At 32.7% G+C, this 13,496-nt stretch overlaps 1 protein-coding gene across 1 annotated transcript in view; it reads right to left on the reverse strand.

The window, feature by feature from the left end:
- LOC111708836 (metabotropic glutamate receptor) overlaps window positions 1-13,496 on the reverse strand; it is a gene marked incomplete at its 3' end in the record, with an annotated part of 55,476 nt that overhangs the window by 23,922 nt on the left and 18,058 nt on the right. Inside the window, exons 11-15 of the mRNA XM_023482336.1 lie at window positions 12,398-12,452; window positions 5,628-5,728; window positions 4,287-4,332; window positions 1,430-1,501; window positions 965-1,021 (exon numbers count right to left, since the gene is read on the reverse strand). Of these exons, the coding sequence (XP_023338104.1) occupies window positions 965-1,021; window positions 1,430-1,501; window positions 4,287-4,332; window positions 5,628-5,728; window positions 12,398-12,452 (331 nt within the window). The remainder of the gene's footprint in view (window positions 1-964; window positions 1,022-1,429; window positions 1,502-4,286; window positions 4,333-5,627; window positions 5,729-12,397; window positions 12,453-13,496) is intronic.

Consider the following 13,496-nt stretch of genomic DNA (forward strand, 5'->3'; position numbering starts at 1 on the left):
ATTTGAAAAAATGTTCTATACGTAGAATCTTGAAAAGAATGAGAAAATGCAGAAGATAAATAGGTATATATATATATACAGCAAGAGGATATTAGAGAATAATAAATAATGAATCCATGTTTTGAAACGCATTGTCAGTTCACTGCATTAACCAAAATATCTAACAGGATTTTGCCAATTACTTCTTTTAAATTAAATAAACTCTCACATTGTAGTTTTAAATTGTTCATGTCTAAGGCTACAAACAATGAAATCGAGTTGGTGAGGTACAACCAAACCCCAAGTCATTGCGACGACACTTCAAAGTCAACACGGTCAAAAACCTTTCAAAATTGTATAGATCTCTGTGAAATAAATGGGGGGGGGGGAGAGAGAGACTTAACTTTCATTATGTTTGTGTTTTCTCTAAATATTTCTGTTATACGAGTAATATATGTATTTATACAACTCTGTAATATATGTATTTATACAACTCTGTAATATATGTATTTATACAACTCTGTAATTCCTGTTTAAACACTGTGAGATAGTACATAGTTACCTACAAAGGATAAGACCTTAAAATATATAAATTTTTTTTCAACATTAACTTTGTCTATCATAAGTTATAAAGTAAGTAAGTAAGTAAGTTAGTTAGTAAGTAAGTATGTAAGTGAGTTTGTTTTTAATCTTTGTGACAGAAACAATTTCAAGAACTGACAAGGGTCAACCTAGAATGAAATATATTTTCAAAAATGTGAAACTAACATCTACTTTTTTTACTATATAGAGGTTTGGTCCCTCATCATCACCGAATTTTAAATATTAAGTAAGTAAAGTAAGTCATTTATTTATAATATATATCAAAAAATTTAATTTTGCAAAAGGAAGAAGCAATGCAAAACTGCAAGTTTTAAAACTAAATAATTTGTACACAATCGTTTCTTCAGTCTCATCTTTTGTGAGTTCATTAAGAATTCCATACCTCAATGTCAAAACAAGCAGATTTGTTTGCTATTGGCCATCTTCCTACACCACAATCCTAAAATAAAGGTATTATAAAGATAATATAAAGATAATATCTCCAATTTAGGTCGTTTTCTCTTGATTTCACGGATTATAATTCCAATTCAATTGATTGGCATATCCACTTAATGACAGAACATGATAAACTTATGATCATGTACAAATTATGTATTTAAAGATATTCTTATTCTAGACATAAAAATCAAACCAATATTTTAACACTTAAATCTCATAAAGCATGAAAATAATTAAAATATCATTACCAATTACTTCTCCAAAGTTAAATTTTAAGAAATCCTTTACTTAAAAAAAAACAGTTTCAAAACAATGCAAGGTTTTTCATTTTCGTTCATATCACTAATTTAATTTTTGACACGTTTTGGAACATAAACAAACTTTTGTAACAATCCATGTGTTACCTCACCTGACACGTGTATTCATCCACCATATATTCATAATCTAAACACGTGTTGCAAACCCAGCAGCAAGTTTCACCCTGGAAAAAGATCAAAAATAATTTTTTTCCACAAAAAATGTTACTTTAGACACGACAGAACGAAATTTGTTCAGTCATTTTTGTGTAGTTACGTTTCATTGAGTTTAAACTTTTTTATTTGAAAATTATTTATTTTGTTTCCCATTCAAGGACACAATCAAGGCACAAACTAAAATTAAATCCTTGTCAAACTACACCAATACAGCAATTTGCACGTTAGATTTCATGACTACTGAAGGTTACACTATGAAAGGGTTTAGAAAATTAGTGCTTGTTAAATAAAATATCAAGTACATATAGGTGGCAACAGAGAAATGGACCAAATATACACGACGTCACAAGTGTCAAATATAACAAGGAAAACTAAATTGTTTTCACATTGGTTAACATGTTTTCCAAGATTGAATAAAAAAGTGTAAAAACAGAAAATAAAGAACACATAAAATTGCACTTATTATATTACAGTAAGGTAAGCAATTTATTCTAAAATTATCACTATTACTAACCCTATCTCTGCTGGGGTACTTGAAAACCAGGATTTGCTAGGGGGTGTCAATTTGACCCCCCCCCCTCTAAATCCCATGTTTGATGTCCAAATATGACAAATGATACATCATTGGAAAGCTCTTGTGCTCTACTTTTAGAATCTGCAAAAAAATTTGCAAATTTGCAAAAATTGAATTTTTTATCGCAAAATCCAGTTATATACTAAAAATGTTTGCAAAAAATGTCTAAAAAATGATAAATAGAAAATTGTGAGATTTGAACTCTTCTTAATTGTCATTGGTCAATTATGTAAAAGTGACCAAAAGGAAGACATTCCAAAACAAGATTTTTCCAGAATTGAATTCTAAGAAACACACACCGTCACCAACCGTTTGATTTTTACGAAATTGCGGATTTGCGCAAAACTCTTGTTACGGAATTGCGCAAAACTTGAGTTTCGCAAAAGCGGAATAGGGCAATTTTGCGCGAAATGACTTTTGCGAATGATTACGCAAATTGTTGTTTTTTTTCGCGCAAAATTGATGCGCAAAGAAAGAAAAATATTGCGTTTCGTTCCGCAAAAATTGCGCAAAAGTTTTGCGAATGGAAACCCTATCTACGTTGCCATTGTACACGAATCTATTTGGTGCTGGTTGCAAATTTTTAGTATTTAGTATGATTTTTAATCAAATGTCTAATGTCAGATTTGAATTTACTGAGATTTGTTATATTTTGAAAAATAGAATTTGTCACGATATCCCGCCATTAAATCAATACTGTTCAGACTTAACCACCAGCTGTCTCAAAACTTTGTTCAAAAGGAAATGAAATGTTTGCCACAAACTCAGTAATTCTCTGATCCCTATGTCTTTTCAACCCGATATCGCTGACCTTGATATGTCAAAATATGAATTCTGTTATATCAAATAATTTAAGAAGTTTAAAATACCAATGGTTTTTTCATTAGGTTGCAAAGATGTATGGATTGGAAAGCATGAGTATGTGGCAAAGACTTAAGTCCTTTAATGTTTATTTTCAGAAATAAAGAAAATACATTCAACAATCACATCCAAAGTTAAGAAGGATTGTAGAGCACTATTAGTTTAAACAAAATTAATCGAAAAAGTAAAAATATTAATATTTATGTAAAATGTAAATTGAAGAATGTTTTGAGTTGTTTTGAATCACTTGAATAGGTAACCATATTTCCTGGCTTAAGTTCAAATATAAAATTGTATTTTTAATGTAAAACCTATAAAATATAAATAGCAATAAACTTGGTAGTTTCATAGTTAAAATAGTTAAGTCAAGCGTTGGTCGCGTTGATGCGTTAGCTTAACCCTATAAAGGCTGGGGTGTCTGAATCTATGTAAAGCCGGGGGGAGGGCGTTTGGCGCCACCACCCTAGAAAAAGGCCTTAAAGAATAATTATAGGGTTGAAATGCATATTCATTGCCCAATTTTTCATGACCACCTCAAAGAAAAAAAGATTAGACCGATAACTTTAATAGTTTGGGTGCTAGGGAGGGTGGAAAAAAGTCGAAAAAATGCTTAAAAAAGGGTCAAAAAAATTTTAAAATATTTTTTTGTTTTAAAGAAATATCAAAGTGTGACACATGTTTCTACATGCATTTTCCAAGGGCTTTTCAAATATATAGTTTTTAAATATGTAGCTTTAGTCACAAAAAAGTTATGGGCTATTTTATATTTTTTTTCATAAACCGGAATTTTTTCCACCCTGTCAATTAAAAAAAATATGTTTTAACAAAAAATCCTTTAAATTACTTTTCATGAAAAGTCACGAAATTTCACGATGATAGTGTCAAAAATGAGAGTGCTAGGACAAAAAACTACAGAGGGGGCGCAAAACGCCCCCCTTCCCCCAGCCTGTTTAGGGTTTATTTACAAAAAAGGGTCTGTAGGTTTGACATGTCCATGTGCATTAGCGCTCGAGGGCGTTGAGTTGGATTTTAAATTTGTTAAGGCACGCTTTCCATTTAACGTTCAAAGTGTGACCTGTACATTGTATTGATATAAAAGCTGTACCTGTACATTGTATTGATATAAAAGCTGTACCTGTACATTGTATTGATATTAAAGCATATAAAAGCTGTGTACAGTATATTGATATAAAAGCTTTACCTGTACGAACATAAACGTTCAAATTTCTCAACGAAGCGTTTTAACCATACATTGGTTAATTTCTGTAAACGATGTGATAGTTAACGGGAAATACTGTTCATTAATAGAAAAAATACCTTTCCCTGTTTGACTAAAAATTCTAATTATTTATATTTACCTCTGTCATTTTCTTCACAGCTCCAGGCCCACAGGGTTCAGAGCATCTAAAGTAAAAATAATACCTTTAAAGGAAATCAAACAAATAATAATTTAGTTTAACCAATTGTAAATAAAAAATTATCTCCTCGAATGCACCGCAACCATCAATATATTTTAACCTTTAAAGTTTAATCATTTTTAATTTGAAAAACATTTACTTATGAAGGTCTAACGAAATAAATTCAGTTTTCTTTTTGTCATTACTATTGTAATTTGTAACCAGTGTAAGGGTGACACACAAAGCGCCTTTAAAAATATTCCATTTCAATACGTTTGTTCTTCAACAAGGGTTTGTTTTGGACCAAATTTTATGAAAAGGTGGTTTAACATTGATTTAATTAAACCATTGAACCATTGAACCACTAAACCACTGAACCGCTTCTTTTAGTCCTGTATGCATAGAAACTAGTAGAAACTCTCCTCTACTGCGAAATCTTGTACCTGGATGCTGGTAGACACTCTCCTCTACTCCTGAATCTTGTACCTGGATACTGGTAGAAACTCTCATCTATTGCGAAATCTTGTACCTGGATGCTGGTAGAAACTTTCCTCTACTGCTGAATCTTGTACCCGGAAACTGGTAGAAACTCTCCTATACTGCTAAATCTTGTACCTGGATACTGTTAGAAACTCTCCTCTACTGATGAATCTTGTACCTTAATACTGGTAGAAACTCTCCTCTACTGGTGAATCTTGTACCTGGATGCTGGTAGAAACTCTCATCTATTGCGAAATCTTTTTCCTGGAAACTGGTAGAAACTCTCCTCTACTGCTGAATCTTGTACCTAGATACTGATAGAAACTCTCCTCTACTGCTGAATCTTGTACCTTGATACTGGTAGAAACTCTCCTCTACTGCTGAATCTTGTACCTGGATACTGATAGAAACTCTCCTCTACTGCTGACTCTTGTACCTGGAAACTGGTAGAAACTCTCCTGTACTGCAAAATCTTGTACTTGGATACTGGTAGAAACTCTCCTCTACTGCGGAATCTTGTACCTGGATGCTGGTAGAAACTCTCCTCTACTCCTGAATCTTGTACCTGGATACTGGTAGAAACTCTCCTCTATTGCTGAATCTTGTACCTGGATACTGGTAGAAACTCTCCTCTACTGCTGAATCTTGTACCTGGATACTGGTAGAAACTCTCCTCTTCTGCTGAATCTTATACCTGGATTCCGGTAGAAACTCTCCTCTTCTGCTGAATCTTGTACCTGGATACTGGTAGAAACTCTCCTCTTCTGCTGAATCTTATACCTGGATTCCGGTAGAAACTCTCCTCTACTGCTGAATCTTTACCTGGATACTGGTAGAAACTCTCCCCCCAATCTAGATATATCTGATCCCCATTCCACTGCTGAAGCTTCCATCTCTAGATTCTTAAACCACTTCCCAATCACCTACATAGATTAAAATAGTCAGGGTGTAAAAAATAAAACCAAAAACTTCATACTTTTTTCTCTCACAGGCTCAATTATTACACAATCAAAATGAAATCTATATCACATTGTCTTTAAGTTATCGAATTTCGTCAACCCTGTTCTTAATAAATGCTCTTTATCTCTTAATGATGGAGCTACTCAGCCTAACCGGCTGGGATTTCCCAGTCTCACAACACTGCTTCAGTTGACATTCAGTTCACATTTCTTCCTTGGCAACCTTCTTTTTTACTACGGCCCAAATATTCAATAATAGGCCGGACATTTTAAAACTTCATGGATATTGTTAGGTGTAAACCGAACTTGTATCGAAGCTATTGCTGACAGTATAAAATGCTGGTTGAGGTGGCTGTTTACAAGTTTGTCCTGCTATCAAGCTGAGCCCTCATGAACCCGGTTAGAGTTGATTTACACAAGTAAAAGCTTTAGGATAGTAAGGTACATTCCTTTTTGCAATAGAATATGGTTCCATCAGATTATAAGTATGGTCCCCGGCAGCTGTTCTCCTTGTTGAAGAAGAAGTGAAGGAACTGGTAGTTTTATACTCCAAATTGGTGTTAGGTCATATCATCTCCGCCATGAACTTGTATCAGAGCTTTTTAGAGCTTCAGTCAGTTTATAGTTAACACATTTGAATAGATTATTGTCCATTTTAAGCAAGTCCTGGACCTCCTTCAGCTTTGTTAATGTGTTTTTGCAGATAAGCATTTCATCCATAAAAGATAAAGTGCATTTATTCAGAGCAGAGTTGACAAAATCCGTTAAATTTCTAACCATGTACTCCTGAAATCTTAAATAAATTATGATATTATTTTCACATGAATTAGATAATGATTAAGCCGGAGAAAAAAAAAAGTTTAGTGTTTTTTTTTTAACCCCTTTAGTTTAGAGTGCCATGCGAAAACATTAGGTTGCATGAATTCTCAGGCTAAGGAGTTGAGTCTTTGCCAAAAACTCTGATATTATATTATATCTTTGCAACCCAATATCGTAGACCATAGATATTTCATTATTGCCAATCTCTCCTCAAAATGTGAAGAAAAAACAAGGCATTTGCCATTTTATGTTGCGCGCGTAGGCCCCATAAAATTCCAAAACAAAGAGAGGGGGATTGAATTTTGTAGATCCAGAAAAATAATATCTGTGGGATGCCTGCGTAGAGACTGGCAGCTGGGGGGGGGGGTCTTAAATGTAAGACATGTGGCCGCAGCGCTCGGCCCCCTAGCCTGTCCTAGCCGCAGCGCTTGGTCCCAGAAAGTGTCTTAACCTAACCTAACCTTAAATAAATACTAATTTCTGGATCTACAAAATTCAATCCCCCTCTCTCTGTTTTGGAATTTTACGGGGCATGTGCGCGCAACATAGAATGGCAAATCCGAAAAAACAAGCCCTTTCCAGTTTTGAAATGAACATTTCTTAGGCCACAAAAAAGGTAAGTAAGTTAGTGAGTAAAATCAAAAGCTAAGGTGATGCGACACTTTAAAGTTGAATTTTTCATTGCAGTCGGAATCTACGTGATGTCCATTGCACAATAATGAATAAAAAGTCCCAGTTTTTGCCTTTAGGAATTGATTATTTTATGATAAATTTTATTTTCTAATGTGTTTATTAGCTTGCGCAGATTTACAATATTTTCCTTTAATGCTTCCATTTCCAGTTTTCTTTGTGGGGGTTTGAATATAAAAGTTTAAACTTCTTTAGAGTATCAGAAATCTTAAATAATTAATTTCTTGCTAAACTTTCATTATTAAATATGTATAGATTTAAGGATGCGCGGAGTAAAAGGAGAATCGTTGAAAATTACTTTCTTTTTCTCACAATTATTCAACTAAATTTGAACCTAGGAATTTCTCAGAGCCTTTATATATTTGTACTGCAATGAATGGGAGTAAAAGAAACAACTCTGATTGTTAGAAACGCTGTAAACGTAAAACGATCTACTTTGGATAAACGCGAAGAGTACATGGCGTTTTAGCGGAATTCAAGCGGGTTTCAATAGGTTCAAATAGAGAGATCTTTCTACTCTATAAGCCGTAAAAGGGTTTAAAGGTATCGTTGTGAATCGGGCATTGTCCTCTTTGCATAGCGGGTCACTTAAAATTATGCTTACAGACCCTTTAAATATACAGATTCCTTATGCATCTTTATTGCAATTCAAACTATGGTTATTAAAACAAGAAGCTTGCAAGGATTTTGTGTATTAAAGTTTTATAGTTTTCATTCCTCGATTATGAAGAGAATACATCTTTGAGGTTATGTTTGGTTTTGTCTCTTCGTGTAATACACTTTTATGTTACACAAATCTATAGTGTATCTAGTATACAACATTGTGAATATAACTAAGGAGAAGGAGTATACAAATCTAAAGTGTATCTAGTATACAACATTGTGAATATAACTTAGGAGAAGAAGTATACAAATCTATAGTGCATCTAATATACAACATTGTGAATATAACTAAGGAGAAGAAGTATACAAATCTATAGTGTATCAAATATACAACATTGTGAATATAACTAAGGAGAAGGAGTACTCAAATCTATAGTGTATCTAGTATACAATATTGTGAATATAACTAAGGAGAAGGAGTATACAAATCTATAGTGTATCTAGTTTACAACATTGTGAATATAACTAAGGAGAAGGAGTGTACAAATCTATAGTGTATCTAGTATACAACATTGTGAATATAACTAAGGAGAAGGAGTATACAAATACATAGTGTATCTAGTATACAACATTGTGAATATAACTAAGGAGAAGGAGTGTACAAATCTATGGTGTATCTAGTATACAACATTGTGAATATAACTAAGGAGAAGGAGTATACAAATCTATAGTGCATTTAATATACAACATTGTAAATATAACTAAGGAGAACAAACATACAAATCTATAGTGTATCTAGTATACAACATTGTAAATAGAACTAAGGAGAAGGAGTGTACAAATCTATAGTGCATCTAACATACAACATTGTGAATATAACTAAGGAGAAGGAGTATACAAATCTATAGTGCATCTAATATACAACATTGGGAATATAACTAAGGAGAAGGAGTACACAAATCTATAGTGTATCTAGTATACAATATTGTGAATATAACTTAGGAGAAGAAGTATACAAATCTATAGTGTATCTAGTATACAATATTGTGAATATAACTTAGGAGAAGAAGTATACTAATCTATTGTGTATCTAGTATACAACATTGCGAATATAACTTAGGAGAAGAAGTATACAAATCTATAGTGTATCTAGTATACAATATTGTGAATATAACTAAGGAGAAGGAGTGTACAAATCTATAATGTATCTAATATACAACATTGTGAATATAACTTAGGAGAAGAAGTTTACAAATCTATAGTGTATCTAGTATACAATATTGTGAATATAACTAAGGAGAAGGAGTATACAAATCTATAGTGTATCTAGTATACAACATTGTGAATATAAAAAAGGAGAAGGAGTATACAAATCTAAAGTGTATCTAGTACACAACATTGGGAATATAACTAAGGAGAAGGACCATACAAATCTATAGCGTATCAAGTATACAACATTGTGAATATAACTAAGGAGAAGGAGTACACAAATCTATAGTGTATCTAGTACACAACATTGTGAATATAACTAAGGAGAAGTAGTACACAAATCTATAGTGTATCTAGTATACAACATTGTGAATATAACTAAGGAGAAGGAGTGTACAAATCTATAGTGTATCTAGTATACAACATTGTGAATATAACTAAGGAGAAGGAGTATACAAATCTTTAGTGTATCTAGTATACAACATTGTAAATATAACTAAGGAGAAGAAGTATACAAAACTATAGTGTATCTAGTATACAACATTGTGAATATAACTAAGGAGAAGGAGTATACAAATCTATGGTGTATCTAGTATACAACATTGTGAATATAACTAAGGAGAAGGAGTATACAAATCTATAGTGTATCTAGTATACAACATTGTGAATATAACTAAGGAGAAGGAGTATACAAATCTATGGTGTATCTAGTATACAACATTGTGAATATAACTAAGGAGAAGAAGTATACAAATCTATAGTGTATCTAGTATACAACATTGTGAATATAACTAATATAAAACTATAACTATATATAACTATTCCCCACTCCATAGTTCAATTTGCATTGAATTATATTTTGCTTACACAATCATACCCACCCTGCTATTAAATATTTAGAGAAATCATCAGGGGTGTACGTTTTATTGAAAATCACCCCGCCATTTAAAAAAACGGCAACCTTTTCTCCACGGGGTTGTTTGCTTTATTTTGGACAAAAAAAGATTTTATGGGAAAAATAATGAGGTTTTTGGTAAAACGAATCAAAAATGGTGAGGTCACTTTCCTTGTGAATTTTAATCTTTTATTATTTCACCGTGGGGGGGGGGGGTAGAGGGGAGTTATAATGCTTAGAAAATATTTACCCTTGTAATTTCTTTTAGATATTTGGAATAAGTTTAAAGTTTGCCTGGGATTCTATTCACAGGGTTAAATTGTTGGTGACATTTCAAATTTCTCATTTCACTCAATTTCTAGAATTCTCAAAGAAAATGATTCTGAAAATAAATAACTTCTGTTGAAAAGCATTTACAGGGAGGGGTAAAAAATTGCAAGTATTGGTAAAAGTTACCCCCCTCCCCCTTCCGGCAATCCCCGCCTCTCTTAGTTCCTCAGCTGTCCTACTACATCATAGTAAAATGTAAACAACTCCGATCCCTTCTGCTGAAAAGAGATAAGCGCGTTCGGCTTTTTTCATTTTGTTCGTTCATCGTTCGAAAATGACCCATTTCGTTCGTTTTTTTCTGGGTATTTTCAAATAATTTATTTCATTCGTCCTAAAAAATATTGTTAATTTTCCATCTAATTCGTTCGTTTTCTCAGTAAATGATCGTTTGGTAAAATCGTTCGTTCAGTAACATCGTTTTTTCAATAAATTCGTTCGAACTATCGTTTTTTTCAAAATTTTGTTGGAAAAAATCGTTTTTATCAGTAAAATAATGATAGTTTTTTAAAAATTGTTCAGAAATACCCTGTCGTTTTAGTCATTATCTTTTGAAAAATTCGTTCGTTCAGTTAAAAAACTATGGTTTTTTTTAATAAGCAGGGAAAGTAGCTGAACTACAAGAGAACTGGTTTAACTGGCTGGTATATGGTTCAACTACTTTTCGCTATTATTTAAATCTGGTCCTGGGTCCGCTTTAACTACTTTTCGCTATTCATTAAATCTGGTCCTGGGTCCACTTTAACTACTTTTCGCTATTCATTAAATCTGGTCCTGGGTCCACACCTTTAACTACTTTTCGCTATTCATTAAATCTGGTCCTGGGTCCGCTTTAACTACTTTTCGCTATTCATTAAATCTGGTCCTGGGTCCACACTAACTACTTTTCGCTATTCATTAAATCTGGTCCTGGGTCCGCTTTAACTACTTTTCGCTATTCATTAAATGTGGTCCTGGGTCCGCTTTAACAAAGCTTAAAGACATGTTCATTTTAAAACTGTAACTTGCTTGATGTTTCTAGTTCTGTTTTATACGAGAAATTGGCAAAATTCTGATAGATAATTTTGCTTAAGAGCGTTACTGCATGAAGGGGTAATTAAAAACCAGTATTGCTGGTGGGGAATGGATGGTAAAATTGTCAGACACACCCCCAGCCCCCCCCCCCCCATCAGTGATAGGGTTAACTCTTAATCTTATCTGAGTTGCTCTAGGGTTGGATATATGAATATCTGAGGTCTAGATTGCATGCGGTGTACAATATACATTATATATATATATCTACTTAACTAGACTTAGAGAGATATACTAAGTAAACCCTAGAAGTAAACATCACTAATGAAAGTGAAGGAAAAATAATCTTTTGAGTTTGAAATACAAACGAGAGAGCAAGATTTCCTCAAAAAAGATTAAACTATTACTACAAACTTCGATAAATGCAAATAACCAAGAAAACGACATTATTGATCAGTGAAAGGTTTCAAGGATACCGTGGGGATTCGGGTGTTGCAATCTTCACTTGAAGGGTTACTTGAAATTACGTTTATATAATCCCTCAAATTGCGTAAAAAAGATACCTTATAGTCGAATATAATCCCGTAAATTGCGTGAAAAAAATACCTCCTAGTCGAATATAATCCCGTAAATTGCGTGAAAAAAATATCTCATAGTCGAATATAATCCCGTAAATTGCTTAAAAAAGATACCTTATAGTCGAATATAATCCCGTAAATTGCGTAAAAAAGATACATTAAAGTCGAATATAATCCCTTAAATTGCGTAAAAAAGATACCTTATAGTCGAATATAATCCCTAAAATTGCGTAAAAAAGATACCTTATAGTCGAATATAATCCCGTAATATGCGTAAAAAAGATACTTTATAGTCGAATATAATCCCGTAAATTGCGTGAAAAAGATACCTTATAGTCGAATATAATCCCGTAAATTGCGTAAAAAAGATACCTTATAGTCGAATATAATCCCGTAAATTGCGTAAAAAAGATACCTTATAGTCGAATATAATACCGTAAATTGCGTAAAAAAGATACCTTATAGTCGAATATAATCCCGTAAATTGCGTAAAAAACATACCTTATAGTCGAATCCAGCTCCCCCAAGTTTTCTCTGGTAGTTGTAAATAATATATCTAATCAACCAGATTAAATAAAACATTTTATCTAAAAATCTATATTCTTAGGTTGGAACTTTAGGGAAGAATATCGTTAAACTTGAATGTTTGGATCTCGATATCCAATGTGGTCACTTTTAAATGTGAGAATTCGACCATCACGGGATATTAAACAGGAATTATAAAGGAATTGAGTTTTCGCGACAAACTTAGATTTTTTAATTCCTATATATATCTGCAAACCGTATTCGTTATAGAGCCTTAATATTTCAAATTATGTTAGATGTAATATTCTTAGTTTGAAATATCAGAGGTTTGCAACATCAGGATGAAAAGATATAGGGATTAGAAAATTTGGGTTTGTGTAAAAAAACTCCTTTTTTACTTCTGCATGACGTGGAGAGGAAAGCTTAATCTCAAGATTCACGACACATAAGTTCCTCTCTTGGTATATAAAGTTATAAATTTATGTTTGTTTGTTTGGATCTGTCCGATCATAACTTTTCCAATTTAAACTAAAATAAATTGCATCGTTATACGTAAGATTGATATCTTCTATGACGTTGAATTCGAACTAGAGAGAAGCTACGAGGTCACAAAGTTGTACCCATAATGACGCAATTTAGATCTTCTTCTTCTGTATACAGTTATTGGATTAATTGGCCTAAAATTTAAATTTTGGATATGTTCTTTCTTTTTAAAACTGGGGGGGGGGGGACTTTTATAGTGAAATTCGAGTCAAAGCTGGGTTTCCATGCTATTTATATTTATGTAAACACGTATATGTTGCATAATGTGATAACCGTCTTTACTGTATTATATTGTATAAAATAAATCATCATTGCATGTATCTTGTACAAGCTTAAAAACAACCTTTTGCCAGTAAAGTCACATTCCAAAAACTGTAACTTTCCAGAAACATGATATTATATCTGAAAAATGAATAGCTTATGTTTCGTCTTTAATATAAAATATAAGAAATAAGAGATCATATTATTTTCAATCAGAGAATTTCGGTGAACAGGGGAAAACATTTACTTTTCCCCCATGGGGGGGGGGGGC

The sequence above is a fragment of the Eurytemora carolleeae genome, unplaced genomic scaffold, assembly GCF_000591075.1.
Source record: "Eurytemora carolleeae unplaced genomic scaffold, Eaff_2.0 scaffold910, whole genome shotgun sequence".
NCBI lineage: Eukaryota > Metazoa > Arthropoda > Copepoda > Calanoida > Temoridae > Eurytemora > Eurytemora carolleeae.